The 17,679-nt window shown below is 41.5% G+C and overlaps 1 protein-coding gene across 4 annotated transcripts in view; it reads left to right on the top strand.

Annotated features, from left to right (window-relative positions):
• Positions 1-17,679, top strand: part of PER3 (period circadian clock 3) — a 69,671-nt gene that overhangs the window by 17,038 nt on the left and 34,954 nt on the right. For 3 of the 4 annotated variants that reach the window (XR_001919294.1, XR_001919295.1, XM_005690741.3), the window contains 6 exons: positions 2,467-2,545; positions 5,084-5,190; positions 5,664-5,820; positions 13,790-13,895; positions 15,541-15,669; positions 16,239-16,365. Coding sequence is in view for 1 of the 4 variants with exons in the window: in XM_005690741.3 (XP_005690798.2) it covers positions 2,467-2,545; positions 5,084-5,190; positions 5,664-5,820; positions 13,790-13,895; positions 15,541-15,669; positions 16,239-16,365 (705 nt within the window). In the remaining 3 variants the exon portion in view is untranslated. The remainder of the gene's footprint in view (positions 1-2,466; positions 2,546-5,083; positions 5,191-5,663; positions 5,821-13,789; positions 13,896-15,540; positions 15,670-16,238; positions 16,366-17,679) is intronic. The other variant, XR_001296649.2, reaches the window with a different exon arrangement.

Raw genomic sequence — 17,679 nt, 5'->3', positions numbered from 1 at the left:
GGAGAATTTTGAGCACTACTAGCATGTGAGATGTGTGCAATTGTGTGGTAGAATTGAGCATTCTTGGCATTGCCTTTCTTTGGGATTGGAATGAAAACTGACCTTTTCCAGTCCTGTGGCCACTGCTGAGTTTTCCAAATTTGCTGACATATTGAGTGCAGCACTTTCACAACATCATCTTTTAGGATTTGAAATAGCTCAACTGGAATTCATCACCTCCACTAGCTTTGTTCGTAGTGATACTTCCTAAGGCCCACTTGACTTCACATTCTAGGATGTCTGGCTCTAGGTGAGTGATCACACCATCGTGATTATCTGGGTTGTGAAGATCTTTTTTGTACAGTTCTTCTGTGTATTCTTGCCACTTCTTCTTAATATCTTCTGCTTCTGTTAGGTCCATATCATTTCTGTCCTTTATTGAGCCCAACTTTGTGTGAAATCTTCCCTTGGTATCTCTAATTTTCTTGAAGAGATCTCTAGTCTGTCCCATCCTATTGTTTTCCTCTATTTCTTTGCATTGATCGCTGAGGAAGGCTTTCTTATCTCTCCTTGCTGTTCTTTGGAACTCTGCATTCAGATGCTTATATCTTTCCTTTTCTCCTTTGCTTTTCACTTCTCTTCTTTTCACAGCTATTTGTAAGGCCTCCTCAGACAGCCATTTTGCTTTTTTGCATTTCTTTTCCATGGGGATGGTCTTGATCCCTGTCTCCTGTACAATGTCATGAACCTCCATCCATAGTTCATCAGGCACTCTATCACATCTAGTCCCTTAAATCTATTTCTCACTTCCACTGTATAATCATAAGGAATTTGATTTAGGTCATACCTGAATGGTCTAGTGGTCTTCCCTACTTTCTTCAATTTAAGTCTGAATTTGGCAATAAGGAGTTCATGATCTGAGCCACAGTCAGCTGCTGGTCTTGTTTTTACTGACATAGAGCTGCAAAGAATATAATCAGTCTGATTTCGGTGTTGGCCATCTGGTGATGTCCATATGTAGAATCTTCTCTTGTGTTGTTGGAAGAGGGTGTTTGCTATGACCAGTGCGTTCTCTTGGCAAAACTCTATTAGCCTTTGCCCTGCTTCATTCTGTACTCCAAGGCCAAATTTGCCTGCTACCCCAGGTGTTTCTTGACTTCCTCCTTTTACATTCCAGTCCCCTATAATGAAAAGGACATCTTTTTTGGGTGTTAGTTCTAAAAGATCTTGTAGGTGTTCATAGAACCATTCAGCTTCAGCTTCTTCAGTGTTACTGGTCGGGGCATAGACTTGGATTACTGTGATATTGAATGGTTTGTCTTGGAAATGAAGAGAGATCATTCTGTCATTTTTGAGATTGCATCCAAGTACTGCATTTTAGACTCTTTTGTTGACTATGATGGCTACTCCTTTCTTCTAAGGGATTCCTGCCCACAGTAGTAGATATAATGGTCATCTGAGTTAAATTCACCCATTCCAGTCCGTTTTAGTTTGCTGATTCCTAGAATGTCAATGTTCACTCCTGCATCTTCTGTTTGACCACTTCCAATTTGCCTTGATTCATGGACCTAACATTCCAGGTTCCTATGCAATATTACAGCATTGGACCTTGCCTCTATCACCAGTCTCAAGCACAACTGGGTGTTGTTTTTGCTTTAACTCCATCTCTTCATTCTTTCTGGAGTTATTTCTCCACTGATCTCCAGTAGCATATCGGGCATCTTCCGACCTGGGGAGTTCATCTTTCAGTGTCCTATCTTTTTGCTTTTTTATACTGTTCATGGGGTTCTCAAGGCAAGAATACTGAAGTGGTTTGCCATTCCCTTCTCCAGTGGACCACATTTTGCAACCTCTAAGTATAATAAAACATTTCCATCCTGAATTCTAAATTACTGTGGGTTTGACCATTGGATTACTTGGGATGAATAAAGTAGTCAATGTACACAGACTTTCTCTGTATTTAACTTGAGTATGTATTACTTTTTAAAAATCATTATTTTTGGCTTCACTGGGTCTCTGTTGCTGTGAGGGCTTTCTCTGGTTTTGGCAAGTGGGGCTCCTCTCTAGTTGCGGTGAGAGGGCTTCTCATTCTGGTGGTTTCTTGCTGCGGAACATAGGCTCCAGGTGAGTGGGCTTCAGCAGTTGTAGCACATGGGCTGGCTCTCAAGTGAGGGCTCAGTAGTTATGGCTCCTGGGTTTAGTTGCTCTGAAGCATATGGGCTCTTCCTGGACCAGCAGTTAAACCCGTGTCCCCTGAACTTAAGGCAGATTCGCAACCTCTGGGCCATCAGAGAAGCCCATGGGTTTTACCTTTTGACCTAATTAAAATGTAGTTAATAATGAAAAGTATTAGATTTGGCTGCTCAAAGGCCTGCCCCTTAAGTGAGATTTCTGCCATATCATATAGAGTTTGTTGCCTTTTTAATATGTTAAGTGGATAATTAATTAGATATTTGCCTCTAAAACAAGTCTTTCTATTCTTCATAGCTCCTCAAATCCCAGCAGATAGAAGAATTTTTACCACAACACATACTCCTGGTTGTGTTTTTCTTGAAATAGATGAAAGGTAAGTACTTCTTTAAGCCTAAAAGAAATTTGTTTTGGAAAATAAATTGAAATATTTAAAACTTTATGTTTAATATAACATCTACGTAATGACATCTGTCCATTAGCCCATTTGATGTTTGTTAGTTTGAAATTTGTGTTGTCTAAAATTTTAACGTATCTTGCTTGTTATACTTCTAAGATTTACAAGTTATCATGTTTTATTTCAAAGCTTTAGGTAGGTCAGAAATTATTTTTCTGTGCTGCCCAAGAGGACAGTGAACCTTGGACACACAGTATCCAAGACTAACACAGACTGTCAGTGTTAGTCCCCGAATTGTGTCCAGCTCTTTGCAATCTCATGGACTATATATAGCCCGCCAGGCTCCACTGTCAGTGGGATTCTCCAGGCAAGACTATTGAAGTGGGTAGCCATTCCCTTCTCTTGGGGATCTTCTTGACCCAGGGATTGAAGCCGGGTCTCCTGCGTTGTATTTACCATCTGCGGCACCAGGGAAGCCCCCATAGTGTATAATTATGGTCAAAATGAGACCTAGACGCTGGCCTCTGAGCCCTGTGCACATGCATTGCCTGCTCTAGGCAAGTGCTTCCCAGTTTATGATGAATTTTTATTCGTTTGAAGTGAAGGGGGAAAGGAGCAAGAAAAATAAGGCAGGTTTCTTTTTTTGTAAAGCTAAGTTTATTTAATTTAAAGAATTGTTACTTGTTTTGAACTTATGTCCTACCTACTTTTTTTAGTTATCAAAATAGTCTTTGTTATTTAACAAGTAGTGATAGTAGATAGTCATCATTGCTTATTGTTGTTTTTTTATACCTTTATTTGGAAAAATCAAACATTGTTATCCCCTGATTGTACCCTTCATCTTCCCCCACGCTTGTGTAAAAATTTTACTTTATTTGTGAAATCTGAAAATCTGAGAACTAATACATCAATCATATTATAGGTGAGCATAAAGCAAAAATGTGAAAAAATCTGACACAGTTACGATAGGTATTAATTTTGGTTTTTAAGATTTTTTTGACATCCAGGGAATTCCCTGGTGATCCAGTGGTTAGGACTCAGCACTTCCACTGCTGAGAGCCTGGGTTCAGTCTCTGATCAGGAAACTAAGATCCCACAGACTGTGCATTGAGGCCAAAACAAAGAAGGCTTTTTAAAAAGTTTTTTTAACATCTGGAAATGGATTTAGTACCCATTTATTACCATTTAGTTATCATGAAACTAAACAGTAATAGTGAGTTACTTTGTATAATATAATCTGTACAAGGTAGGAAAATTTAGCTAGAGATATTCTAAAAATAGCTTAAGTTTATTGCATTAGAAAGTATGGTTAAGACTCCAGGCTTCCACTGCAGGGAGTGTGGATTCGATCCCTGGATGAGAAACTTAAGATCCTGAATATCATGAGGATGTGGCAGAAAATAACAAAGATTATATATACATGAGCTTCCCTGGTAGTTCAGACGGTAAAGCGTCTGCCTGCAATGCCGAAGACCTGGGTTCGATCCTTGGGTCCGGAAGATCCCTTGGAAAAGGAAATGGCAACCTACTCCAGTACTCTTGCCTGGAAAATCCCATGGATGGAGGAGCCTGGCAGGCTACAGTCCATGGGGTTGCAAAGAGTTGAACACGACTGAGCAACTTCATTTTCTTTCTTTCTTATATATACATGAAAAAAAGAAACTATTTGTGAATTTGTACACATAGAAAATGTTTACAGAGTGAGTTTTTTTCCTAAGTTATCTTGAATGTCTGGTCATTAGAATTTTCTTACGAACATTTATCCTACAAATATCTTTGTGACTGGTCCTCTATTTGATATTACTGTTTGAGAGACATTGTTTTTGTATATTTTTAAATACTCTGTATAAATTTGTAGCCTGCTTTCTTCATTTAACACCATAAGCATTCGTCTATGTTATTATATGATCTTTGTAGACTTTTTAAAAGGCAGTGCAATTGAGGGTCTCAAGAGACCTCTGAAAAAATGAAAAATGTTAGTTGCTCAGTCGTGTCTGACTCTTTGTGACCCCATGGACTGTAGCCCACCACTCCTCTGTCCATGGGGACTCTCCAGGCAAGAATACCAGAGTGGGCTGCCATTCCCTTCTTCAGGGGATCTTCCCGACCCAGGGACCAAACCCAGTTCTCCTGCGTTGCAGGCGGGTTCTTTACTGTCTGACCACCAGGGACGCCCTCTGAGACCTCTACAGAACTTGGGGAAAAGTATAGACTCCTAGTCTCTCCCCAGAAACGCTGATTTAGGAAGCAGTGAGCCTGCAAATCTGGCCTTTGGAAGTTTGGCAGGTGATTCTGATGCAACACCTCCAGTGACCAACGCTTCTTAGATTATGTTAGCTCTTTCCCCACAGTGTAGGCACTCGGGTTGCTTGCTGCTTTTATAAATGCTGTAATGAACATCTCTGCATACCTTTTCTTCATATTTAGAGTTTATCTGAAAAGTACTGTTGAGAGTGTGTGAGGTGCAACAGGCACTCGGTGCGAGTGATGTGCTGCCTGTGCTGTGTCTGTGCTCAGGGCCGTGCCTTTCCTGGGTTACCTACCTCAGGACCTGATCGGGACATCCATCCTAGCATACCTGCACCCAGAAGATCGCCCTCTGATGCTTGCCGTGCACCAAAAAGGTAAGCACCTGCTTCTTTACAGGAGGGCTTTTCTTTTCTTTTTTTCACTGATCTTCTTAAATTTTTCATTCCATTTCTCACTAGAGCTTCTCTCAAGCTGTAATCATTGGAAGTGCTCAGTCACTCCACCCTGTGCAGCCCCTGGACTGCAGCCCACCCCCATGGAATTTTTCCAGGCAGGAATGCTGGAGTGGGTTGCCATTTCCTCCCCCAGGGGATCCCCCAGGTGATCTTCCCGACCCAGGAATCAAACCCATCTCTCATGCACTGGCAAGCAGTGCTGCTAGTGCCACCCGGGGAGCCCCTTAATCATTAGAGTGTTACCTTTAATCAAGAAAGCAGTGCATTCAAACCATTGAAACAATATTTTTTTCTATTTTGATATTGTAAAACATTTACAAATAAGTGCCTTAAGAGAGGCATTTGTAATAAACATTCATGTTAAATAAATTCTCTCTTATTGCTTTGTGTAGTCTTGAAGTATGCAGGCCATCCTCCCTTTGAGCACCTGCCCATTAGATTTTGTTGTCAAAATGGGGATTACGTCATACTGGACTCCAGTTGGTCCAGCTTCGTGAACCCATGGAGCCGGCAGGTTTCTTTCATCATTGGTCGCCATATAGTGCGAACGTAAGTCAATCAGTTTTCATATTTTCTAAAAAATGTTTTTTCAAATAATATTCTCAGGCCCATTGACTCCCCTTTGAATCAGTTGACACATGAACTCAACAAAAAACAGGTTTTTGACAGTGCTTCTGGAAGACAGTTTGGCCTTTAAATATTAAGAGCCTCATAATATTTCTACTTCTACTTCCTTGGCCTAGTAACTCTGTTATGGGAATATTCTAAAGAAATGTCTAAATACAGAGAGCTTTGTAAAGAAAAGACAGATTCTGCAATGTTATTTAATTGTGATAGCTTATTGTTGTTGTTCAATGCCTAAGTCATGTCAGATACTTCTTGATCCCGTGGATTGCAACACACCAGGCTTTTCTGTCCTTCACTGCCTCCTAGAATTTGCTCACACTCTTGTACATTGAGTCAATGATACTCTCTAATCATCTCATCCTCTGCTTTCCCCTTCTCCTTCTGCCTTCAGTCGTTCCTAGCATCAGCATCTTTTCCAGTGAGTCAGCTCTTTGCATCAGATGGCCAAAATATTGGAGCTTCAGCTTCACATTAGTCCTTCCAATGAATATTCAGGGTTGATTTCCTTTAGGATTGACTAATACTAGCTTTAATGTCATCATTAAGGAACTTCTGAAATATTTGTTTGACATGTTATTATATTGATCCAATGAAAATTTGTATAGAAAGTATGTATCATGGGAAATTGATATATTAGGTGATAGGAAAAGCAGCCTGCAGAGTTTTTATACAGCCTAATTATGTTTAAAACAAACACTATGAAATAGGAAAAAGATTAGAAAGAAATAAAATATAAATTTTGATTATGTGTGGATAGTGGATTTGGAGTAAGGGTTTTTTTTTCTCTTCTTTTCCTTTTCTCAACTTTAACATTCTCTTTAATGAGCCTATCAGATTTTTTTTTCTTTTTTCTACTTTTTTTCTTTTCTTCTACTGTCGAATTCCACTTATTTGTCGCAATTTTGGTACATGTTTATTTTTTGTAGATTCTTTCATATTTATTTGCCTGCCGGCACTTCTAATTCACGCCTGCTTCATTATTGTTTCCTGTCTGTGTAGCAACCTTACAAATGAATCCCAAGCAACCTGCACCATTGTTCTTATAGTCTGATATCCTGTTGGTCTCTGTGCTTTGTGGTCCATATAAAATTGACCTGAAGGTTTCTCAGCCAGCCCATAAGTTTCCCTTTGATGTCTGTTTCTATTTGGAATGGGAATTATATCTAACTCTTCAGTATTAAATTGAAGAAAGTGGGGAAAACCACTAGACCATTCAGGTATGACCTAAATCAAATTCCTTATGATTATACAGTGGAAGTGAGAAATAGATTTAAGGGACTAGATCTGATAGACAGAGTGCCTGATGAACTATGGATGGAGGTTCGTGACATTGTACAGGAGACAGGGATCAAGACCATTCCCAAGAAAAAGTAATGCAAAAAAGCAAAATGGCTGCCTGAGGAGGCTTTACAAATGGCTGTGAAAAGAAGAGAAGCGAAAAGCAAAGGAGAAAAGGAAAGATGTAAGCCTCTGAATGCAGAGTTCCAAAGAATAGCAAGAAGAGATAAGAAAGCCTTCCTCAGCGATCAATGCAAAGAAATAGAGGAAAACAATAGGATGGGAAAGACTAGAGATCTCTTCAAGAAAATTAGAGATACCAAGGGAACATTTTATGCAAAGATGGGCTCAATAAAGGACAAAAATGGAATGGACCTAACAGAAGCAGAAGATATTAAGAAGAAGTGGCAAGAATACACAGAAGAACTGTACAAAAAAGATCTTCATGACCCTGATAATCATGATGGTGTGATCAATGGCCTAGAGCCAGACATCCTGGAATGCAAAGTCAAGTGGGCGTTAAGAAGCATCACTATGAACAAAGCTAGTGGAGGTGATGGAATTCCAGTTGAGCTATTTCAAATCCTAAAAGATGATGCTGTGAAAATGTTGCACTCAATATGTCAGCAAATTTGGAAAATCCAGCAGTGGCCATGGGACTGGAAAAGGTCAGTTTTCATTCCAATCCCAAAGAAAGGTGATGCCAAAGAATGCTCAAAGTGAAGTGAAGTGAAGTCGCTCAGTCATGTCTGACTCTTTGTGACCCCATGGGATTTTCCAGGCAAGAATACTGGAGTGGGTTGCCATTTCCTTCTCCAGGGGATCTTCACCACCCAGGGATTGAAACCGGGTCTCCCACATTGTAGGCAGATGCTCTACTGTCTGAGCCACCAGGGAAGTTCCACACAATTGCATTCATCTCACACACTAGTAAAGTAATACTCAAAATTCTCCAAGACAGCCTTCAGCAATACGTGAACCATGAATATCAAGCTGGTTTTAGAAAAGGCAGAGGAACTGGAGATCAAATTGCCAACATCTGCTGGATCATCGAAAAAGCAAGAGAGTTCCAGAAAAATGTCTATTTCTGCTTTCTTGACTATGCCAAAGCCTTTGACTCTGTGGATCACAAAAAACTGTGGAAAATTCTGAAAGAGATGGGAATACCAGACCACCTGACCTGCCTCTTGAGAAACCTGTATGCAGGTCAGGAAGCAACAGTTAGAACTGGACATGGAACAACTGACTGGTTCCAAATAGGAAAAGGAGTACGTCAAGGCTGCATATTGTCACCCTGCTTATTTAACTTATATGTAGAGTGCATCATGAGAAACACTGGGCTGGAGGAAGCATAAGCTGGAATTAAGATTGCCAGGAGAAATATCAATAACCTCAGATATGCAGATGACACCACCCTTATGGCAGAAAGTGAAGAACTCAAGTTCCTCTTGATGAAAGTGAAAGAGGAGAGTGAAAAAGTTGGCTTAGAGCTCAACATTCAGAAAACTAAGATCATGGCATCCAGTCCCATCACTTCATAGCAAATAGATGGGGAAACAGTGGAAACAATGGCTGACTTTATCTTTGGGTGCTCCAAAATCACTGCAGATGGTGATTGCAGCCATGAAATTAAAAGATACTTACTCCTTGGAAGGAAAGTTATGAATAACCTAGACAGCATATTAAAAAGCAGAGACATTAATTTGCCAACAAAGGTCTGTCTAGTCAAGGCTATGGTTATTCCAATAGTCATGTATGGATGTGAGAGTTGGACTATAAAGAAAGCTTAGCGCCAAAGAACTGATACTTTTGAACTGTGGTATTGGAGAAGACTCTTGAGAGTCCCTTGGACTGCAAGGAGATCCAACCAGTCCATCCTAAAGGAGATCAGTCCTGGGTGTTCATTGGAAGGACTGATGTTGAAGCTGAGACTCCAATATTGTGGCCACCTGATGCGCAGAGGTGACTCATTGGAAAAGACCCTGATGCTGGGAAAAATTGAGGGCAGGAGGAGAAGGGGACGACAGAGGATGAGATGGTTGGATGGCATCACTGACTCAATGGACATGAGTTTGGGTAAACTCCAGGAGTTGATGATGGACAGGGAGGCCTGGCATGTTGTGGGTCATGGGGTTACAAAGTCAGACAGGACTGAGCGACTGAACTGAACTTCAGTATTATGCTGCTGCTGCTGTTCTTTTTCAGCTGCTAAATTGTATCCAATTCTTAGCAACCCCCTGGACTACAGCAGGCCAGACTTCTGTGTCTTCCACTTTCTCCCAGGGTTTGTCAGTTTCTGTTGAGATGGCGATTCTATCTAATAATCTCATCCTCTGCAGTCCCCTTCTCCTTTTGCCTTCAATTTTTCCCAGTATCAGCTTCATTTCCAATGAGTGAGCTCTTTGCATCAGTTGGCCAAAGTATTGGAGCTTCAGCTTCAGTATCAGTCCTTCCAATGGCTATTCAGGGTTGATTTCCTTTAGGATTGACTGGTTTGATCTCCTTGCAGTCCAAGGGACTCTCGAAAGTCTTCTCCAACACCACAGTTCGAAAGCATCAGGTCAAAAACACTCAGCCCTCCTTATGGTCTAAGTCTCACATCTGTACACGAACACTGGAAAAAACTGGTTGATAAATTGTCTTCTGTATTTTTTTATGCAACTAAGAACAGTAGATCTCCCAGTCAGGCTTATTCTATCCTGTGTTAATATTGTGCTGGAGTGATACTGGACCATGGTGAGATAGGCCTCAGGTTGCTCTGACCTGACTGTGCTCCAGGGTTCAGCCTCTCAGCAGAGTCTGCAGCCTTAGTGGAAGCATCAGGCTCCCTGCAGCCCTGACTCATAAGACTGATTTGTGGTAGAGGACTAATCTGGTAATTAAGGTAGCTAATATGACTGCCAAAGAAGAGCTATTCATGTTGATCAGCCCAATAGGGAAACCTGTTGGAAAATGAAGATAAAATTAGATGGTTGCTTAGAAAGAATATAGGAAACTCCACTTCCTCTGATGAGGTGTCCATCTGGGTGTCTGTTGACTGGTCTGAGCACCTCCCCATCAGTACCAGAGGAATGTCCTAGATTTTTTTCTCCAACTATCTCTGTTCTTTGATTTAAAAATGTATGGAATAGGGACTTTCAATGGCTAATAAGTCAAAAATCTCTCTTGGTATATGTCACATTGCACTTGAAAATATGTGAGTTATTTTCAAATATCTTTTGATACTGATTTCTAGCATAGTTCCAAAGTGTTAAGAGAACAGACTTTGCAGGATTTCAGTACCTTTAGACCATGGAATTTTTGCACCTTGTTTCATGTCCCTGGATATGTTCCAGTGTCTCCTAGTTTAGACTCTGTGGGAGCTTGAATAGAATTTGGATCCTACTGTTGTGTGAAAACTGTATAAATCTTAATTATGTTGAATTGGTTCACAGTGCTTCTCAGGTTTACTATATCCTTCTACTTCTCTGTATATTCATTCTACTAATTTTTGAGAGTTTGATATTGAGTGTGTGTATGTTAGTCACTCAGTTGTGCCTGACTCTTTGTGACCCCCATGGACTATAGGTAGCTAGGCTCCTCAGTCCATGAAATTCTTCAGGCAAGAAAATTGGAGTGGGTAGCCATTTCCTTCTCCAGAGGATCTTCCCAACCCAGGAATTGAACCCAGGTCTCCTGCACTGTAGGCAGGTTCTTTACCATCTGAGCCACCAGAGAAACCCTTTGATATTGAAACCTCAACTAAGAATCTTAATTTATATACTTAAAAAAATTATATATATATATATATATATATAGTGGAGCTATATGTAACTCTCCTCTATTTTCCAAGTCTTCTGTAAATACCATACTTTCATAATTTATAAAAAGGAAAGAGGAAAGAATTACTTTAAAAAATATATATATGGAGTAGGGACTTCCCTGGTGGTCCAGTGGTTAAAAATTCGAGTTCCATTGCAGAGGGTACAGGTGTGATCCCCGGTTGGGTAGCTAAGACCCCACATACATTGAGGCTAAAAAGCCAACACATAAAACAGAAACAGTATTGTAGCAAATTCAATAAAGACGTTGAAAATGGTCCACATTAAAAAAAAATCTTAAAAATACATATTAATACTTACAGTGTTTTCAGTGTTTTTTTAAGATTATGCCAATATTTGCATCTCCACATGCAGGATTATGTGAGGGAAAGCATTTAGAGTCTAGTAGGTAGTGTTCTTGGAGAAGGCAATGGCACCCCACTCCAGTACTCTTGCCTGGAAAATCCCATGGACGGAGGGACCTGGTGGGCTGCAGTCCATGAGGTCGCTAAGAGTCAGACATGACTGAGTGACTTCACTTTCACTTCTCACTTTCATGCACTGGAGAAGGAAATGGCACCCCACTCCAGTGTTCTTGCCTGGAGAATCCCAGGGACAGGGGAGCCTGGTGGGCTGTCGTCTGTGGGGTCGCACAGAGTCGGACACGACTGAAGCAACTTAGCAGCAGCAGCAGCAGCAGCAGCAGGTAGCGTTCTTGCCTGGAGAATCCCAGGGACAGGGGAGCCTGGTGGGGAGCAGAGTCGGACACGACTGAAGCGACTCAGCAGCAGCAGCGGCAGGAATTAACCTCCCACAGAATAATAATCATCTGTTACGTTTGTGTAGTTACTTTAATGCATCTATTCCTTCAATAAGTATTAATGAAGTACCTGCTGAGTCAGGCGTTGTGCTGGACCCTGAGGATGAGGTTGTAAACAGAACAGACATTCTCTTTGCCTCCATGTAGCCCAGCACGCACGGGAAAACAGAAACTACTCATGTGCTGTGACACAAGAGTAGAGTTTTGGAAAGGTGACTGTTGAGGTGGGAGGGGGGCCGTGAGAGTGTTCAGTGAGGGACCCTAACCTTAATTATCTCTTTGGTATTAAGCAGCTCTGTGGGGAGGAATGCTAGGTGCTTGTTACCTCTCACATTACAGAAGGAAAAAAAATCCACATTCGGTGAAAGAGTCACTTTCTCAGCGATCTCTGAGGGTGGAAGTTGCAAAAAGGAGATGAAAACCAAATTTCCTTCCTTAGCCCTCAACCAATTTCCTGACGAGCACCACAGCCGACTCTTCTTGCTGAATTGATAGCATTTGTTGAAAGTGGTGTCACTCTTGCGACGTGAATTTTTTTTTTTTTTTTTTTTTGCCGAGTGATGCAGTTTGTGGTATTGTAGTTGATCTTAGTTCCTTACAGGTGCATGCTCAGTCATATCTGCCTCTTGGCGATCCTATGGACTGAAGCCCACCAGGCTGCTGTGTCCATGGGATTCTCCAGGCAAGCATACCGGAGTGGGTTGCATTCCCTTCTCCAGGGGATCTTCCCATCCCAGGGGTCAAACCTGAATCTCCTGCATCTCTTACACTGCAGACAGATTCTTTACCACTGAGCCACCGAGGAAGCCTCAGTTCCTTGGCCAGGGGTTGAACCTGAGCTCTTGGCAGTGAAAGCTCTGAGTCCTCATGGCTAGACCAGCAGGGAATCCTCTCATGTAAATCCTTTGAGTAATGTAATTGGTGATTAAATGTACGACTCCGTTTTGTAGAAAGGGTCCCACCGGGAATACCCCAGTCTCATTGCACAAAGCTGGGCGTCCTATTTTCACTCGAACTTGCACTTGACCAGCAGCCCAGGCACCTCTGGATGACACTCAGGCTCATGGTGCATGGGGCAGGGGGAGGGGGACGTGGTGGAGCAGTTGAAATGGCGCTCACATATTGTGAGAGTTTAGAAAATGAGGCTTATTCTTGATGTATGTCTTGAAGCAAGGCTACTTCCTGTCACATAGAGGGTCCTGAGTCATTGTCAGTTCCTTCTCTTTGTTGATATTCAGCTAGTAGATTTCAGATGCTCTAGAATTTGAATATGAAGAAGACTGAAGGTTTTGTGACAGCCACATGTTCACCATGAGGATGGGAGCAGAGTCATCTTTATTACGTAGCTCAAGTGATTAGATACATTAAGCATTGAATGTTGTTTGACAAACTTAAGGTCTTAAAATTTCTTAGAAAAAAAGTGAAAAGTGAAATTGTTAGTTACTCAGTCATATCTGACTCTGCGACTCCAGGCTCCTCTGTTCATGGGATTCTCCAGGCAAGAATACTGGAGTGGGTTGCCATTTCCTCCTCAAGGGAATCTTCCTGACCCAGGGATCAAATCCAGGTCTCTTTCATTGAAGGCGGATTCTTTACTGTCTGAACCACCAAGGAAGGCCTCAGTTACAGAACCAGTAGGTTACTCAGTTCAGGTTAAATTTTGAGACCAGTAGTTGTTGAACATGCTTCAGTAGCTGAGGAGGTTACTTGTCACTGTTTTAAATTTATGCAGATACAGTGCTGAAATGATTATGGAAAGATCAGAGCTATGAAGAGAGTAAACTAAAATCTGTTAACGTCTCCCCTGTTTCTTAGGATTTTCTCTGCTTCCATAAATAGAATATGAGCTTTATATTTTCTGTATTTGGAGTTGAAGAGTTACTTTGTAAAGATATAGCTTTATTGTTTGAATATTCTATTAAAGATCACTTTAGACTTCATTGTGAATGAATCTTAAATTGCTTGACTCAGTCTTTCCCTTGGCATTTTGTAGGAGTCCACCAAACAAGGATGTTTTTGCCACCAGAGTGAAAAAGGTGAGCAATGATGACAAAGACACCACAGAATTACAAGAACAGATTCAAAAACTTCTCTTACAGGTAAAGTGAGAGATTAAAAAAAACAAAACACAAAATTCTCATAGTTGTGTTTAATTTTAACATTCAGTCTTAGTAAAGTCATTTCACAGAAATAAACTGCCAGCCTTACCCTCTACATTCCAGAAATTTTTGTCTTCTTCTTTTTGTTTTTAAGTTAAATTTCATTAATCTTGTTTTCCTTTATCTGTGTTAAATACACAGGACATTTTTGTAAGAAACTTTTTGAAGACAGCATAAGGAGTCACAGGAAGCAATTAGACAAAGAAGTCATTTCTAAACGGGAGAATTCTGGTCTTTCAAACGCTGCCAGTGTTTTAGCTTTGCTATTCTTTGAAATAATTAATTTTAAAAGTTGAGGGAGGAGTGGCGGGTCTCACTATCTCTAATCATTATGAGGCATAAGTGTGAAAAACAACCACCTGTTGAAAACAAGTACCAAAAGGATTTCTCCTAGAGATTGAATCAGTAACCTTGTTGAGTGCTTATTGATGGTGAAAGAGGAGAGGAGAGGAGCAGGTTGCCCTCACTGGACTGACTCCATTTTTAAAACAAAAGGGACTCCATCTTACAGTCTTGGCGAACTTTTGGACTGTGTATCTAGGAGGCCATGGAGATAAAATACCAGCAGCCGAGTAGGCCTCCCGGACGGATAAAAACCAGGCCAGGCAGACCCCATACCTAGCTAGACCCCCCAGAGCCAGAAGGAATGCAGTGTCCCCTATGTAATTAATCACTATCTATAATCTTAATAATACCTATTGCTGTTGGCCAAGCTGTATGTCCAGATAGCTTTAGAATGTGAATTTATGGCTGTAACCTGATTGTTAATAACAGGTTTAATAACATTAAATAACATTGTCCAGAGTGGGTTTTAAAGAATTTGGGGATATGGGCTTGGGTACCTACACTTTGGATATACAAGGTTGTCACAAAAATCGGTCAGAACCTCTGGGTCAAGACGAAACTCTGCCTTGGACCCGCTGATGTAATAAACTGCAACTCCACTATTTACACTGTCCTTCTGAGTGAGTTAGCTTCCCAGAGCGTTTGGCCACAACAGTGGTACCACTAAAACTGTTGGTCAGTAATTTTCAAAAGGTTTTTCATAAAATCTCTGTTGTTCAGTTGCTAAGTCGTGTCCGACTCTTTGCAACCCCATGGACTACAGCACACCAGGCTTCCTTGTCCTTCACTGTCTTCCAGACTTTGCTCCAACTCATGTCCTTTGAGTCAATGAAGCTATCCAGCCATCTCTAGGGTTCATGAAGTATCTGTTAGGTTTGGGGGATAGTATGGTATGTATTGGTATTTTGTTTGTTCTGCCTGTTTTAAACTCAGCATCAAGAGCTAGAGTTTATTTTCATGTTGTGTTAAATTTATTAACCACAGCTTTTAAAAAAATCGTTGTGCTCTAAATACCGCCCCCCCCAGACTAGAAAAGTAAACTCTGCCCTTGAGAATCACTGAGATGAGAGAGAAATGTCCTCTATGTCAGCATCACCCTTCACATGCCGCCATTAGGATTCCAAAATTTTTCGCTTTAATTTAGTGATTACTGCAGGTGAGCACAGGGCCAGGTAACGCAGGTCTCCCCTCTAACTTGCCGTGTAACCCGAGGCTGCATGGGCCTCCCTCTCTCTCACAGCCTGTTCACGGGAGCAAGTCCGGCGGCTACGGGAGCCTGGGGAGCAGCAGGTCACAGGAGCCTCAGGTCAGCCTTGCGTCCTCCAGTGAGTCCAGCGGGCACGGCGTGGATGAGGTGCCGGAGGCACCGGTGAGCAGGCACGAGTGCACTTCTGAGCCCATGGCCTTTTCTCCATGTGTTGCTACCCATGACGCGTCAGCGCTGGTTCTGAACCTCGACGTGTGTGGCTTCTCAGTATATGCTCTTGACTTGAAGACCTGATTTGGTCGTAGACTTTCTGATCTACTTAAAGAAAATACCACCTTTAAGAAGGTGGCATTTGGGCTACTTGTGTGCTTTCTAAAAATTAGCCTGGGGGCTTCCCTGGCAGTCCAGTGGTTAAGACTCAGCACTTTCACTGCAGAGGGCATGGGTTCAATCCCTGGTTTGGGAACTAAGGTCCCACAGGCCACAGGGTACAGCCAAAAAAATAAATAAATAAAATTAAAATAAAAACTAGCATGTTGTGGACAGGTTGATGCAAAGCCTCCTTGGTACCCCTGTGCTATGGCTCAGAGGAAGACTGAACTAATGCTGTTAATGGTGATTTCAGTTATTCTATCCTCAGAGAACCAAAAGTTCCATGTATTTGGTTTATGTATCTCTTGATGCACATTGTTACAATCTTTGAAACATTGGTCATCACTCTTTGCCCTAAGTTGACTTTGCAGCAGATCTGTGCCAGTGTGAACAAGGTCAAGAATCTAGGTCAGCAGCTCTACGTCGAGTCAAGGACCAAGTCAGCAAACAAGCCAGTGTTGGGAACCGGCTCACGACGGCCTGGGGGTGAGTCATCACGGCAGTTCCCCACTCTCGTGAAGCCATGACCCCTGGGTGTTGCTATTCAGGTTTACATACCCAGATGACAAAAGTAATAGTAATCATAATAATGACAACAGCAGCAGCACATACTATCCTGAAAGCTAAATGGTGATAGAATGTAGTCACAGAATACTTCTACTAAAGAATTGACTTTTCTGCTAATTCCAACTGATTTGTTGATTTCCTCTATATGCTGTTCAGTCTCTAAATCACATCTGACTCTTTGTGACCTCATGGACTGCACTCTGGTGATACCACCCAACTATTTGTCCGTCTCGTCCCCTTCTTCCCCTGGCATCAATCTTCACCAGCATCAGGGTCTTTTCCAGTGAGTTGTCTTGTTACACCAGGTGTCCAAAGTATTGGAGCTTCAGCTTCAACATCAGTCCTTACAATGAACACTCGGGGTTGATTTCCTTTAAGATTAACTGGTTTGATCTCCTTGAATCCAAGGGTCTCTCCAGCACCACAGTTCCTCTGTATGAGCAATTTATAAACCAAACTTGTTGATTTTAGAATGGATTTCAGATAATCAAATATTATTAAAATGATAATCCCTTCCTATCATTTCAAACAAATGGAGAATGTCAGTGACCTAAATTGAATGAAAAACTTGGTCTTTTTCTTGCTTACATGCTTTTCTTTTCTCAGTACGAGGTAAGGAGCATTTCAGAAGAATTGGATCAATCATGACAGTTGACATTATTTTGAGAAGTTAGTCTGTATGCGTTATAGGTCCACTGTAGGAGGGAATGGCAAACCACTTCAGTATTCTTGCCTTAAGAACCCCATGAGCAGTATGAAAAGGCAAAAAGATAGGACACTGAAAGATGAACTCCCCAGATCCACAGGTGCCCAGTATGCTACTGGAGATCAGTGGAGAAATAACTCCAGAAAGAATGAAGAGATGAAGCCAGAGCAAAAACAACACTCAGCTGTGCTTGTGACTGGTGATAGAAGCAAGGTCTGATGCTGTAAAGAGCAATATTGTATAGGAACCTGGAATGTCAGGTCCATGAATCACGGCAAATTGGAAGTGATCAAACAGGAGATGGCAAGAGTGAATGTCGACATTCTAGGAATCAGCGAACTAAAATGGACCGGAATGGGTGAATTTAACTCAGATGACCATTATATCTACTGCTGTGGGCAGGAATCCCTTAGAAGAAATGGAGTAGCCATCATAGTCAACAAAAGAGTCCAAAATGCAGTATTTGGATGCAATTTCAAAAACGACAGAATGATCTCTGTTCATTTCCAAGGCAATCCATTCAATAT

Source organism: Capra hircus, chromosome 16 (genome assembly GCF_001704415.2).
Source record: "Capra hircus breed San Clemente chromosome 16, ASM170441v1, whole genome shotgun sequence".
Classification (NCBI taxonomy): domain Eukaryota; kingdom Metazoa; phylum Chordata; class Mammalia; order Artiodactyla; family Bovidae; genus Capra; species Capra hircus.
The sequence above is the reverse complement of the archived record's forward strand: the minus strand, read 5'-3'. Positions and strand labels throughout refer to the sequence as shown.